Source organism: Sorex fumeus, unplaced genomic scaffold, assembly GCF_029834395.1.
Source record: "Sorex fumeus unplaced genomic scaffold, SorFum_2.1 ptg000001l, whole genome shotgun sequence".
NCBI lineage: Eukaryota > Metazoa > Chordata > Mammalia > Eulipotyphla > Soricidae > Sorex > Sorex fumeus.
In genome coordinates, this window is record NW_026606058.1 from 3,367,751 (window position 1) to 3,383,811 (window position 16,061).

The 16,061-nt window shown below is 41.4% G+C and overlaps 1 protein-coding gene across 1 annotated transcript; it reads right to left on the minus strand.

Annotated features, from left to right (window-relative positions):
* Positions 1-6,876: 6,876 nt before the first annotated feature.
* On the minus strand, positions 6,877-15,928 carry LOC130023082 (trichohyalin-like). The gene is made up of 2 exons (XM_056113683.1): positions 15,788-15,928; positions 6,877-12,036 (listed from the first exon to the last, which is right to left on the minus strand). Exons 1-2 carry the CDS (start codon positions 15,926-15,928, stop codon positions 6,877-6,879), a joined length of 5,301 nt encoding a protein of 1,766 aa, XP_055969658.1.
* Positions 15,929-16,061: the final 133 nt, after the last annotated feature.

The following is a 16,061-nucleotide window of genomic DNA, read 5'->3' on the forward strand; positions in this document are numbered from 1 at the left end:
AAACACTGTCCTCCCATTGTTCATCGATTTGTTCGAGCGGGCCCAGTAACGTCTCCATTGTGAGACTTCTTGTTACTGTGTTTGGCATATTGAATACTCTCGGTACCTTGCCAGGCTCTCCGAGAGGGGTGGAGGAATCGAACCTGGCTCGGCCGGGCTGACTGCGCGCAAGGCAAACGCCCTACCACTGTGCTATCACTCCAGCCCTCCCCTTCCTCAAAACCTCCGAATAAAATGTTTTTACTTCACTGCTGGTCTATACTCCTGAAATTCCTTTCTGTGAGGAAGATAAGGGCCCAGAAACCTGGGTAAAGGCCTAGGACTCACTTTCCTTTTTTTTTTTTTTTTTTTTTTGGTCACACGCAGCGATACACAGGGGTTACTCCTGGCTCTGCACTCAGGAATTACTCCTAGTGGTGCTCAGGGGACCATATGGAATGCTGGGAATCGAACCTGGGTCAGTGGCATGCAAGGCAAACGCCCTATCTGTGTTATCTTGCCAGCTCCTGACTTTTCTTTCTTGTAAAGAGAAAATCCTCACTCCAGCCCAAGTCTATCTATTTGATATTTCCTTTAACTTTTAGGGCTGGAGCGATAGCACAGCGGTACGGCGTTTGCCTTGCACGCAGCCAACATGGCCAACTCGAGTTCGATTCCTCCGTCCCTCTCGGAGAGCCTGGCAAGCTACCGAGAGTATCTTGCCCGCACGGCAGAGCCTGGCAAGCTACCTGTGACGTACTTGATATGCCGAACACAGTAACAAGAAGTCTCATGATGGAGATGTTACTGGGCCTGCTCGAACAAATCGATGAACAACGGGAGGACCGTGATACCGTGATACCCTCTAGGAATAAAGTTGGTACAACTCTAGACTTCTGTAACTGTAGCTAGATATTTTTGATTTCAGCACATGTATATTGTCTTTGCTTTCTATCTGTTTTAGCTACACCTGGTGGCAGCTCTTCTTCTTCTTCTTCTTCTTCTTCTTCTTCTTCTTCTTCTTCTTCTTCTTCTTCTTCTTCTTCTTCTTCTTCTTCTTCTTTCTTCTTCTTCTTCTTCTTCTTCTTCTTCTTCTTCTTCTTCTTCTTTCTTCTTCTTCTTCTTCTTCTTCTTCTTCTTCTTCTTCTTCCTTCTTCTTCTTCTTCTTCTTCTTCTTCTTCTTCTTCTTCTTCTTCTTCTTCTTCTTCTTCTTCTTCTTCTTCTTCTTCCTCCTCCTCCTCCTCCTCCTCCTCCTTCTTCTTCTTCTTCTTCTTCTTCTTCTTCTTCTTCTTCTTCTTCTTCTTCTTCTTCTTCTTCTTCTTCTTCTTCTTCTTCTTCTTCTTCTTCTTTTGCTTTTTGGGTCACACCCAGAGACGCTCAGGGGTTACTCCTGGCTCTGCACTCAGGAATTACTCCTGGCGGTGCTTGGGGAACCATATAGGATGCTGATGATCGACCCTGGGTCTGTTGTGTGCAAGGCAAATGCCCTCCCCACTGTGCTATTGCTCTGGCTCCCTGGTGGCAACTCTTGATCCAGTGTTTTGAGGTTACTCCACAAAGATGTACATCTACACACAAATGACTCCCCCCCCAACACAAACACATGTCCAGAGATCCATGTGGTGCAGGGGATTGAATCCAGGCCTAAGCATGTGCTCATCCCATAAAGCTATATCTATGATCCTACTTTCTTAATTATTTTTGAAAATTTTATAAATATCTTGGGTTCTTTTATTTATTGATCTGTTACATGATCATTATCTTTCCTAGTTATGAATTTCTACTTACATACTTATATTTTTTTCCTCCTGCTTTCTTAGGTCTGCTTCATATCTTAGTTTTCCAAGGAATTGAGACAAATAATTTATTTCCTTTTATTCTTTCTTTTCAAGTAGATCAAATGTTTAAGGTGGCAGTCATAGATTTTAATATTTGTGGATTTTGTTGTTTAAAAAATATATCTTAATTACAATTTAGATTTTCTTATTTTATCTTATTTTTTTGCTTTTTGGGTCACACCTGGCGATCCACAGGGATTACTCCTGGTTCTGTACTCAGGAATCACTCCTAGCGGTGCTTGGGGAACCCTATGGGATGGTGAGAATCGAACCCAGGTTGGCTGCGTGCAAGGCAAACACCCTACCCGCTGTGCTATCGCTCCAGCCTGGCAAGCTACCCGTGATGTATTTGATATACCAAACACAGTAACAACAAAGTCTCCAATGGAGACGTTACTGGGTCCGCTCAAGCAAATCGAAGAACAACGGGAGGACAGTGACAGTGTTATCTTATTTTTTGTTTTGTTTTCGGGTGGTGCTCAGGGCTAACTCCTGGCTCTGTGCTTGGGGGGACCATATGGGGTTCTGGGAATTGAACCTAAGTTGACCACACGCAAGGCAAGCACCCTACTGATATACTCAGCGCCAGTCCTTAGCTTTCCTTCTTAACCTGAATTATTTAAAGGAATGCATTAAAATTATAAATATTTTGATATATTACTCCATTGGGCTGAAGCGATAGCAAAGCAGGTAGGGCGCTTGCCTTGCAACCATCCAACTTGGTCGACCCAAGTTCGATTCCTCCGCCCCTCTTGGAGAGCCCGGCAAGCTGCCAAGAGTATCTCGCCCGCATGGCAATGCCTGGCAAGCTACCGGTGATGTATTCGATATGCCAAACACAGTAACAATTGTCACAATGGAGACGTTACTGGGCCCGCTCAAGCAAATCGATGAACAACAGGAGGACAGTGACAGTGACGGTGATTACTCTATTGTCAATGTCTAATGTTGTAGCATTATTAAAGATGTAAAATAAATTTATTGCTATTTTCATTGTGTTTGATTAGCTTTTCTAAGTTGTTTAAGGGAGTCCTAAAGGCCTAGAGAGACAGCTCAATGGGATGACCACATGCTTCACCTGCAGAAGGCCCAGGTTTGATTCAAGGCAACGAAATATCCCCTGAGAACTCTTAGAAGAAACTACCAAGTACAGAGTTAGAGTAGCTCCTGATTGCTGCCAGATGTGGCTCCAAATCTGAGACTGAGTCTACAGAATTGAGCTGATCTGAAGGACGGGAAGTGGGTGTGTGGGAGGGGTCTTAAGGACATTGGCAGAGAGAAGTGGGGACTCTGGTGGTTGGGTGTGGTGTTAGAACCATGTATGAATTAAACTATCACTAATATCTGTAAATAAAAATAATCTGTTAAGTACTTTTTATATGTCAGGCATTGCATTAAGCATTTTAGCATATTTACTTGAACATGTTTCTGACATTCGTGTAACAGATCATCTCCATAGGTAACATTATTTTTATCATTTCCACTTTAAAAATGGGGAAACTAAGACTTAAAGAAGTCTTGCCCCACATCATAAAGCTGTTTTGATGGATCTAGGAGTTTCTCCAGCTTATAGCTTGCCTATCTCTTCTATGAATTGATTTATTTTATATCTTTCTGTTAATGATGGTGAGAAATATGCCCACTTCTACTCTGTCATGCTTTGCAGTTCCAGTTCCTTTTTCCTCTCCTTTGTATGCCATATTGTTAGGGTGTGTTTGACATGTGACTTTCTCCCACTAGAATGTAAACCATGGTGGAGTCTGTAGTAATGTGATTTACAGGATACCTATATCTATCTGTACCTATAAATTTATTTATTTATGCTCCTCGCATGTTGGTGGTCTTCATCCACAGTTCCACGTTTACAACTCTCCAAATCCTTGGAATTTTCTAGGAGTCAAGAGTGTTAAGGGATTCTCTTATGATGTCAGGGAAGGTAACTTTTGGAAAAATTTTGAGGGAGGTGGGGGCAGGAGCTGCTTGTCAGGAATACCAACATGAATAGAGGTCTCCAGGGAAAGGAGAAAGGTTAGAGGTTGTGCCCACACTGAGCAAATTAATTGAACACAAGAGGGGAAATACAGGAACCTCTCACATGTTGCCAGTTGTCCAAAAGCAAATAACGACCTATTTATGCTGAGCACCTGAGATAGAGGACAGTCTTTGGAAACTGAGATTTTCGATAGCACAGCGGTAGAGTGTTTGCCTTGCACACAGCTGACCTGGTCGACTCGAGTTCAATTCCTCCGGCCCTCTTGGAGAGCCTGGCAAGCTACCCGTGACGTATTCAATATGCCAAACACAGTAACAACAAAGTCTCCAATGGACAGTTACTGGGCCCGCTCGAGCAAATCGATGAACAACGGGAGGTCAGTGACTCAGTGACAATTAATTTTTAAAGCATTTAAAATTTTTTTTATTTTAATGAATCATCGTGAGATACATTTACAGACTTACAGACTTTCATGATTATGTTTCAATCAAACAATGTTCAAGTACCCACCCTTCCACCAGTGCCCATTCCCCACCCCCAATGTTCCCAGTATCCCTCCCCCGACCCCACCCCTTTCCACCTCCTACCTCTGTGACAGGCACAATCCCTCCTTCTTTCTCTGTCTTTTTGGGTGTTGTTATGGTTTGCAATACAGGTAACAAGCAGCCACCAGGTTTGTCCACAGTCTACTTTCAACATGCATATACTATCCCCAGCGATGCCTCTTACCATCATTTAGTCAGTGCTCCTCTCTCCATCCCAGCTACCTTTTCCCCCAGGGCATGAGATCGGCTATCAAGCCCTGGTGCAGTCCTCCTGATCCTTATTTTAAGTGTCCTTAAGTGTTAGTCTCCTATTATGTTACTTTACATTCCACAAATGAGTGCAGTTCTTTGATGTCTGTCCCTCTCTTTCTGACCCATTTCATGTAACATGATACTCTCCATATTGATCTACTTGTATGCAAATTTCATGACTTCATTTTTTTCTAACAGCTGCATAGTATTCCATTGTGTAGATATACAAAAGTTTCTTTAACCTGGAAACTGAGATTTTTTTTTCCTTAAATTTTTATTAATGAAACACCATGAGGTACGGTTGTAGACTTACTTTTGTGCTTGGGTTTCAGTTATACAATGATCGAATACCCATCCCTCCACCAGTGCCCATTCTCCACCACCACCAGTCCCAGTATCCCTCCCACCCCCTTTCCCTCCATCCCACCCTACCTCTGTGGTAGGGCATTCCCTTTTGTTATCTCTCTCCTTTTGAGTGCTGTGGTTTGCAAAAGAGACATTGAGTGGCAATCTTTTAAGCTCTGGAATCTGATACTCTCTCTCTGGATTGATTGTATCAGAATTGAGTTTAATTCTTGAACGTTTTGCTGGTGTCTGAGAATTGCTTGTTGGCGCGTGGAAGCCCCTTCATACTTAGACTTGCCTTGTGTCCAAGATTTATACACAGAGGCATTAGCCTGCTTGTGACGTATCCTCAACAGCAGGACAGCTCCCAGTACAGGATCACGAATCACGACCGTCCTGTTATTAGTCGATTGCCTCGAGCAGGCCCCAGTAACGTCTCCTTCATCCTAGCCCTGAGATTATATTCAAGGCTCTTTAGGAGAATGAGACCCATCATTGTTACTGGTATTTGGCATATTGGGTACGCCACAGGGAGTTTGCCAGACTCTGCCATGTGGGCAGGTTACATTCGGTAGCCTGACAGTATGTCCAAAGTAGGAATGAGATAATAAGATGTCATAATAAGATGTCGGTTCCGGGAGCTGGTTTTTATAGTCTCTGAGTCTTGGCCGTTGATGGGATTACATGGCGCCAGGGGGCCAGTTGGTGGGTGTGACCCCTGCCTACTGGAATTTGGAGGATCTGGGTGGAGGATGCTTGGCCCAAATCCGAGTAGGCTTGGAGATCTCGGCTCCAGAACCCGCGTGGCTTTGTCCCTCTGCCAGTACCTTCATGTGTGCGGAGAAGTACAGGATAGTTGCTCAATAGTTGGATGATGGTAATAATACCTTTCAGTGATAAAAGTAGACCCATTTGTTGCTTTGTATCTTAAATTTTATAAGTTTGTTCTAAATATAACGGCCTTTGCTTCTACGAGCATGGCTCTGGTATGCAGGCACCAGGATTATTCTTCCGAACTTCATGGGAACGCAGGGCCGGGCAGTTCCACCCCGGCTGCCAGTCAGTCTCTGATTCCGGAAGTCATGCCCTCAACTAACCCCCAGAGTCATCTTGCTGCACACAGCAGGTCAAGAAACCTGGCTGGTGGGCCCTACAACATCCAGAGAATTCTCCGGGCCCCATACCAAGCCAATATCACTGGGATGTCCCAGATGGGGTAGGTGCTGTCTCCCCGCCTTCTCCAGATGGAATCCCGGCGACCATGAACTTCTAAGAGCATGGCTCTGGTATGCGGGCACCAGGACTATTCTTACGTGCGACCTCTCCTGATATGCAAAGTAAGCAATGTGTGCCTCTGGGATCATAGCCGTTCAGGAATGAAGGAGCTGTTTGTGGACTGCAACTTGGGGTCTTGTCCAGGTGGGGGGAATGGCCGGCTCTGCCCCCATCCCGAGAGGCCTCGAATGCCCTGTCACTGCAAGCCCGTACTTCTCTATCTTATGAGTGATAATGTTTTTTGAGTGAAAAATAAGTTTTGGTCTAGAGGCTGTGGTTAATATTTTATTGGTTCTTAACTTGAGAGTGATGGATTTCAAAAGAATGGAAGAAACTGGAGAAATGAATACTTGCTAATTATTTATTGTTAATTTTTGTAAGGGTAATAGTTTGAACATGCAGCTACTCCAGATATTTCTTGATAACTCAGTTATGTTAGAATCATAAGCTTATTCTAAGATATTACTTAACATTTAATGTCCCTAAAATCATTCCATAAAAAGTATCCCAGAAACCAAAAGTTGAAGAATTCTACTTCTTGTAGGTTAGAGCTATGATAAGATCAATGGAGAAAGAAAGCAAGAATGCCTAAAACAACTTGTTCAACCAATCAGGAAGATGAAATATCTTGTAGTATCTGGAAGGGACTTCAGAACTCATCATCAGAGGAACTGGTCTCCTCTGGTATCTGGGGGCTCTGCATAGATTTGCTTCCAGGCTTGCGAATATGATAGGGTTTGTTCTGCTGATCACCATCATCAACACAGTCTTCCCATCTTTCTTCCCTGTCTCGGGACAGATATTCTTCGGGATCCCAAATTGGGTAGTAGTGATAACTTCCTCCCCTCCTATCATCTCCAAACAGCCCCAGATCTGGGGAAGTTAGCCTATTGCCTTTATTTTTCATTTTAGGTGGTTCGTGTAGGCAATAGCACAACCAGTTACCTTTCTGTTTAGGAATCAAGTATACCTCACAGGTAATTGGACCAATTTTTCTGGGGAGTGCTGATCTCTGAGGATCTGAACTTCTAACCTCACTTTTTTCCTGCCCAGAAAAATACTTTTGATCCTGTGCGTCCCCTAGTGGCTCTTTGGCTTCATAGCCGTTTTTTCTTAGAGATGAGCCTCTGCCAGAACTTGAAGGTGGCCTTTGCTCACGAGTGTCTATCTCATCATTACTGAGTTTTGGTCTCATGTCTTTTCTTTGGGATCCTCCATCATTTTGGGGCTCTGGGTTCAGGCCTGTCACATCATTACTCGGCTGAGGACTGAGTTCTCTTGCTGGGCTTTTTGCATCCTCATCCCATGGTGCTGGGGTTTGGTCTCTATGCTGGAATCTTTGATAATGTCTTGAAGCTGGTGTCTCCTCCCTATTAAGATATTTCTCCTCATTCTTAGGTTCAGGGCTCAGATCTCTTACTTGTCTTCTGTCATCATCCCTCAGTTCAGGGATTTGGTCTCTACGTTGGAAAGTTTCAAATTGCCTTGGACCTGGTCTCTGGTCTCTAACTTGACTTCTCTCATCATTCCTGGGTTGTGGGCTCAGTGCTCTCTCTTGGTGTTTTCTATTGTCTCTTGGTAGTTGAGTGCAGTCTTGATATTGGGATGCTTGACATTCTTTTGAAGGCTCCTTACATTTGTGTCTCTCATCATTGTTAGGGTCAGGACTTAGTTCTCTCATTTGACGTTTCCCATTTTCTATTGTCACTGAGGTGTGTTCTCTTACTTGGGGGTTCTCATATTCTCTTGGAGTTAGTATCTGCTCTTTTATTTGATGGCTCCATTCATTCTTGGGTTTGAGTTGCTGTTCCCTAAATTGATAATCCCCATAATTCCTGATCTTAGTACTCCTGTCTCTTGCCTGATACCCTTCATTATCCCTTGCTGAAGGTATCTGGTCTTCATGCTGGGATCTTCCATACTGTTTTGGAGATGGTCTCTGTTCCCTAGATTGGCTTCTCCAATCACTCCAGCATTTTGAAATTAGGTCTCTCTCTAAATGTCTCCCATCATCCCCTGATATGAAGATATTATCTCTCTCTCGGAGTCTTTCATGCTCCCTTGGAACTGGCCTTTGCTCTTTGCCTTGAATTGTCACATCATTCCTAATTTCTGGTCTCCTGTCTCTATCTTGGTGTTGCCCATCAATCCTGAGTGCTGAAGTTTGGTCTCTTATTTGGTGTCCTTCATCTTCTGATGGAGTTTGCCTCCATCCCCTAAATTTTTGTTTTTCATCATCATGGGGCTCTGGGCTTAGGACTCTCACTTGATATTGCCTGCCATTGCTTGTATCTGATATTAGGTCTCTAAGTTGTAATCTTTCATGTTGTCTAAGAACTGGTCTCTGCTCCCTAATTTGATTTCTCTCATCATGAATAGTTTCTGGGCTCTGGTCCCTCTCTTGGTATCTTGCATAATCCTTCGATGAGAAAACCTGGTATCTATGTTGGGATATTTCATACGGCATTGGAGCTGGTCTCCTAACTTGATTTTCGTTATTATCAAGCTGCAGTCTCACATCTCTCTCTTGGTGTCTCCTATCATACCTTTGTGCTGGGGTTTGGTCTCTCACTCTGTATCTCTCATCTTCTGCTGGAACTAATCTCTGCTCTGTAACAGGGTATTTCTCATCATCTGTTGGTGCTAATATTTGTTTTCTCATTTGATGGTTCTCAAATTTTGTTGGAGTCACTCTATCTTCCATAACTTCTTTTCTCTCATTACTCTTAAATTCTAGTCCCCGCTCCCTACTGTGAGATCTAGCATCATCTTTGGGTTTAGGACTCGGAGCTCTTACCTGTCTTCTGTAATCATCCCTGGGTTCAGATATTTGGTCTCTGTGCCTCAAAGTTTTATAATTTTTTGGAGCTGGTCTCTGTATTTCATCTTGACTTTCCCACTCATTCCTGGGTTCTGGGCTCAGTTCTCTCACTTGGCATCTTCTATCATTTCTTGGTAGGGGGATATGATCCCTATGTGGAAATATTTCATGTTGTCCCAGAGATTGTCTCTGTTTTGCAACATGGTGTATCTTATCATCTTTTGATACTGAAGTTTGTTTTCTCATTTGGTATCTTTCATAGTCTGTTAGAGTTTGTCTCTGCTCCCTAACTAGTTGCCTCTCATTGTTCCTGGGTTCTGGTCTCTCCTCACTAAATTGGTGCCTCCCAGTATTACTAGGTTCAAGACTCAGGTTTCTCATTTGGTTTCTATCATCATCCCTGGGTAGAGGAATTTGGTCTCTGTGTTGGACTCTTTCATAATGTTTTAGAGATGGTTCCTGCACTGTAAGATTGTATTCTCTATCATCAATTGGTGCTAAGATTTTTACTCTCTCTTGCTGCCTGTCATAGTCTGATAGATTTGGAACCTGCTCCCTAACTAGCTGTTTCCCCTCATTCCAGACTTCTGGAATCACATGTTTCTCTTGATATCTCCCATCATCTTTTAGTGCTGGGGTTTGGTCTCTCACTCTATGATTTTCATTTCCTGTTGGATTTGGTCCCTGCCCCCTAACTTGCTGTCTACCTTTATTCCTGAAAATTTCTTGTTGTTCCTTAACTTGTTTCCTCCTGTAATTATTGAGTTCAATGTTCAGGTCTCTTACCAGGTATTCCCCATTGTTGCTGGGGTCGAGATTTGGTTCTCTAAATTTACTACTCTCATCTTCCAATTGATATCTATACTGGAATCTTTCATCTTGTCCTTGAGCTGGTCTCTGCTTCTTAACTTTACTTCTCCCAACATCACTTGTTGCCGGAGCTTCATATCTTAGTTGGTGTCCCTCATCCTCTGTTGGAGATGATACTTGCTCCCTTACTTGGTTTGTCCAATTATTCACATTTTCTGGACCTAGGTCTCTGACTTGTTGTATCCCATCATTTCTAGGTTCTGAATTATATTTCATAACTTGGTATTTCCTTTCATTATTCACTTCTGGGCTTATGTCTCTCACTGGGCATTTTTCATATGTTGCTGTACTCTCTTTCTTAAATTGGTTTTTCCCATTCTCCCTGAACTCTGGGCTTGAGTCTCTGATTTGACACTTCTCATTTGCTGTCCCTAGCATTTGAATCCTTATCTTGTATTTCCCATTTTCGTATATTATTGGAGTCTGGTCACTAACTCCTAGAATTTCATCCTCCCATGGGGATAGTCTCTGTAACCTAATTGTATGTTTCCCACCATTTTGAATATCTGAGTTCAGTTCTCTCACTGGATGCCTCTCTTCATCTGTTGGTGTTGAGTTTTGAGCACTCACCTGTTGTACCTCATCTTCTTTCGCCTCTAGTCTTTGTTCTCGAATTTTTTGTGCTTCATTGGACCTGGGTTGTGGAGCCATATCTCTAGCTTGGTATCTTCTCTCAAAAATTGTTGCTGCTACTGCCTGATCTCTACCTCCTTCTACCTCATTCCGTTTTGGGGAAGGTCTCTGTTCTCCACTTTGCATTTCACTGCTATTTTGTTCTGGATTCTGGTTTCCTTCTTTGTGGTATTCATCAGCGGTCGGTATTGGAGTCTGCTTTCTACTTTTTTGTCTCATGTTAAATTGGAATTCTGGGTTCTGGTCTCTCATTTGAAGACTCCTATCATCAATTTCTGTTGGGATCTGATCTCTCCCGTGACAACTTCTAGATTCCTGGGATGCTAGGCTTGAACCCTTAATTTGCTGTTGCTCATTATCATATGCTGTTGTGATTTGATTTCTAACTTTATTATTCTGAAAATCCTGGAAACTCGGCTTCTGATCTTGTTCTTGAAGACTGTCTTCATTTCTTGGTGTTGGGATTTGGTTTCTTATTTGTTTTTTGAGAACTTCCCAGGTCACAGGGCTTAGGTCATTGTCAGATCTCTGGTATTGTCCATGACTCTGAAGTTTAGGTGTCGTATCCCTTACTTGGATTCTATCAGCATCCTGGGATTCTACAATGTGACTTCTTCCTTGTTGACTCATATCATGCCATGATATTTGGATCAAGTCTCTTATTTGGAGTCTTTCATCATTCTGGGGTTCAAGACTCAGGCATCTTGCTTCATCTTGGGGAACATTACGTGACTGTAGCCTGTGATCTCTAACTTGATGACTCTCATCATGTCTTAGTGTTGTGATCTCATCTTTTACCTGATGTATCTCAACGTCCTGAGAGTCTAGGTTCTGAGTTATCACTTGACGGTTCTCATTATCTCTTGGTGTCGTGATCTGTTCTTTCATGTGGTGTTTCTGAACATCTTGGGGATCTGGGTTCCTGTCTCTTACTTGGTCCTTTTCATCACACTGTGATGTTGACATCTGGTCTTTCATTTGGTTCTTCTCAACATCATGGTATCTTAGGTCCTGGTTCCTATCTTGGTAGCTCTTAGTATCCCCTGGAATTTGGATTTGCTTTTTCTCTTGGTGACTTCCAGCATTTTGTGGTTCAGGGCTTAGCAATTTAGCTTGGTGTCTCTTAGTGTGTTGTGATTCTAAACTCTGCTCTCTCATTCTACAATTCTCATCAGCACTGGGTGTTGGGATCTGTTCTTGCATTTCATCTCTCTGAGCAGCTTGGAACTCTTGGCTCTGGGTTTTTCCTCGGAATTTTTCTTTCTCCAAATGCTTGGCTTCTAGTTCTGTTGCTTGTTGCTCTTGACTTTCAGATTTTCTATCACTTTTTACAAATTCAGGACAGAGAAGAGTTTTTAAGCATGCATAATAAGTTTTTGTCACTCCAAACAAAAGCAAAATAAATTCACTGAAATCAACTGTTTTGTCACCATTTTGATCCAGTTGTTGGAGGATTTTCTCTGTTGTCTCAGAATTACTTGTATCCTATGAGAAAACAACCAAGAAAGAAAGTAGTGTATTTTCCCTTGATAATCCTTTTAGTATCTTTTTTGTTAAAAAAATTTCTTAGGGAATCTACAACAATCCTGTCTCTCTTTTTGTTAAGGTAAAGGTAAAGGCCCTCCCGTTGATGGTCGATTTGCTCGAGCGGGCCCAGTAACGTCTCCATTGGAGACTTTGTTGTTACTGTGTCTGGCATATCGAATACTCTCGGTAGCTTGCCGGGCTCTCCTAGAGGGGCGGAGGAATCGAACTCAGGTCGGCCATGTTGGCCGCGTGTAAGGCGAACGCCCTACCCGCTGTTTTCCACGACGTAATATATATGTTTTATATTTTGAGTTTACAATGAAGAACATACTTATGTTCAATAAATAGTACTAGAATATAGCATAAACCATTGTTCTAAATATTTACTAAGCACCAACATGTTCTCTTTCTATCATTCTTATTGGTGATCCTTTCTAATGTTTCAAATATAAAATACAAATCACCAAAGTGGATTTCTCTTCTGTATCTAAGGGCCTTTATCTAAACAGAGGAACAAATCTTCACTGTGTATTTTCCCCCCCTCTAAGATCTCTGGGGAATTTCACGAGTTTCAAATGCCAATCTACCTATTTGTTTTATTGAGCTTATTTTCTCTACTTTCTGATAGACTGAATTGTTCTGATAATCTCCTTTTCCTCTAAATTTAGCAAAGTATAACAGTATGCTTTGTTATCAGTAATATAAAAGTCTTACTTGCACCCTACCTCTCTTTCTTTTTTAGATACCACATATACTTCTTCTCAATCTTTACCTCCAAGTTTCTTAAGAATTATCTGAAAATGCCCCTATTTATTTACTCTTTCATCTGTGTCACTCTGTCATTTATTTTACCATCACTGCAAAGTGGTTGCTTCATGACAAATACAATGAACGAACTCTTTCCATTCTCATTTTGGAGAGCGAATGTGTGTGTGTGTGTGTGTGTGTGTGTGTGTGTGTGTGTGTGTGTTTTGGATGCGCCACAGGGCCTATTGCTGTCTTGTGCTCAGGAATAACTCTTGGTGGTGCTTGGGTGACTGATTCTGTGCCAGAGATAGAATTGGGAGCGCAGGCATATAAGCAAAGTGTCTTAATTCCTGTATTATCTCGTTGGCTCCTCAATTTTTATTTAACTTAACCACTCAGAATCGATTGACACAATTCATTAATCCTTACTTGGAAAGCATCATCTTGTCTTGAATTCCATAATCATAGCACTTTCATGTGTTTCTTCCCATATCTCTGCCCACTCCCAGCCACCGACTCCCAAACCGAGCAAGCACTTTCTACTTTCAAATTCTCATTTATAATCTCTAAATATTGGTCTCTAAATATTGGAGTTTCTCAAGATTTTATCTTTAACACCCTTTTTACATTTGAACCTTATAATCTATCAAACCTTGTATTTTTTTTGATCAGAAAACAGAAGATGATGATAATTTTGTTTGTTTTTATTTGGGGGCTACCCTTGGTGGTACTCAGGATTTACTCCTGACTCTGCACTCAGGAATCACTTCTGGTGATGCTCAGGGGACTATATGCAGTGCTGAAGACCAAACCAGGGTCAGCTATATGCCAGACAAGTACTTGAACTCCTGAACTATCTCTCTGGCCAATGAGTAGATTTTTGTCACTGAACCAGGTTGCTGCTCTGAGCATCATACCTTTATACCGAACTATTTTCGTGCATCTTTTCTGTGATATGTAACAGGAAGAAGGAATTAAACATTTAAAAACCCGATTTCTTTCTCTTTTTTGTCAAAACCCGATTTCTTGACTTTCCTCTGCATCTACTTCTCATCAAATTTTCCTCATTTCAATCAATGGCATCATCACCCTTCTAGTTTCTCATGTCAGAATCTTGGTAGTTGCCTTTGATTCTTTCTTCACATTTACCTTTAAGTTCAACCTAAGACAAAACTTTCTGTTTCTATCTTTAAAATGTTATCAACACATATGTTTCTTTTTCCCCCATTGCTTGTACTCCAGTCTAAGCTACTAACACCTTCTGTCTGTATTGCTATGGTAGCCTTAAAATAAGTCAGTTTGTTTCTGCTCTTGTGCCTTTATGATACATTTTTCCACCCAGAAATCAAGTGTTTAAAAGATAAACCCATAAAGTAAATCTTGTTTTTCCTCCATTAAAGATTTCTTATTGGCTTCCTGTTAGGTTTAGGGGAAAAATCCTGAATTTCTTAACGCGTTCTGCAAAGATCCTTATGATGAGTTCCTCTCCTGGTTCACTACCTTCATATCCTGTCCTTCCTCCTGACCAGTTATAGAGAATTCCTTCCAGTTTTGTAAACATATTAAGCTGGTTCTCCACACAATAATTTTATTTATTAATTTTGTTTGACAGAGAAGTTCTTTTTCCCTCTGGAATCTTTTCCTTTCCATTCTTTGCCCAACTAACTTCTTATATCTTTCACATCTTATGTGAGAATCTCACTTCCTCAAAGAAACTACTCTGATTCTCTACTAGAAGAGAACATTTGTTATCTTTACTTATATAATTTTTTGATGATCTAGTATGTAAACTATTTGAAAGTACAAATATGTCTTTTTTTAATTTACTTTTGTTTTTGGTTTATTTTTGGGACACACCTAGAAATGCTCAAAGGTTACTCCTGGCATTGTAGCCAGTGATTACTCCTGGCAGCATTACTCAGGGGACCATATGGGATGCTGGGGATTGAGCTCTGGTCAAGGCAAATTCCCTACCTGCTGTCCTATCTCTCCACCCACCTTCTATTTTTTTCTGAAGCCTAGAAAGATACTGGCTCTTAATTGATACCAAGTGAATATCAGCTGAATGAGTGAATAAATGTATATATTCCAAGAATAGTTCCAGAAGATAAAAACAGAAAGGAAAGTGTAACAGACATGATCATTGCATTCATAGACAAATAAAGAGAACAATTATTACACAGTCTAATAAGTATCCCTGGGATAAAATGGGAGTCTAAAAGACAAATACTTAAACCAGATTACTTTGGCTGTAGTGTGATAATAGATTGTAAGTGATGGTGATAGGGAAGGAGAGGAGCAGAGGTGAGGGTACAATTCATTAGGGGGATATTGAATTTCCAGGAAGAGACCTCAGTGTTCTAAAACATTTCAGAGGGGAGAACTTGATAGAGATGTCCAGGCCTGTGAGCTTTTGGTTTAGAAGTTGGAATAGTAGGACATTGTGATTGAATTTGATATGATAAATTTATAAAGATAAAGGTATTAGGACTGATGGCCAGGACCTTGGACTAGACAAAGTAGTGAGTGATGTTTCTGAAATACAAAATGTAGGAGGACAACAACATTTGAGAGGGTTATTTTTCAAAGAATGACTTTGCAATCTTTATGTAACATTCCAGGTATATTACATAATGTAAAATGAAATGATGTAATATGCAAGGGATATTTAATAAATGTTTAAAGTGTCTGAAGTTCAGGAGAGAAATCTGGAGTGAAGAGTTGACTCTGGAAGGTTTAAAGAAGTTGAAACAAAGAATATTGGTGACATTGCACAGATGAATGCAGACTGAGAATTTCAGAGAATATCAATCCTTAAGGAATGACCAGAGAAAGAGGACCTTGTAATAATCCTGAGGAAATAACTAGAGACTCATGGAAAGCCAGAGAGGGAAAGGGAAGAGGAGTCAAGAAGATAGACAACCCCCTGATCAGTAACTGGGGAAGAAGAGTGTTCTCTTACCTCTAGAGCATTTTCCAATTCTTGTTGGAGAAGTTTCTTAAGTTCTGTCTTGTTAAGCCGGTGACAATCCTCGTAATTCATTGAATGCTTGTGGAAAACATCAATGATGCTGATGATACTCTTCAGGAGACAGGGAAGCATTTTGCTTTTTCAACTGCAGCGTGCCTGGAACGTGACAAAAATAGTCAATGTTTTTATTTTCCTAATTGCTTCTTTCTCCATCTTTTGGAGATAGATTCAAGAGCAAATTGAGACCTATTTCTAATGCCAGGTG

Excerpts from the sequence above, each read along its gene's own strand:
- LOC130023082 (XM_056113683.1), bottom strand. The coding sequence starts at position 15,928 with ATGCTTCCCTGTCTCCTGAAGAGTATCATCAGCATCATTGATGTTTTC. Across the intron at positions 12,037-15,787 it reads AATTGGAAAATGCTCTAGAG|GATACAAGTAATTCTGAGAC; the intron begins GTAAGAGAACAC and ends GTTTTCTCATAG.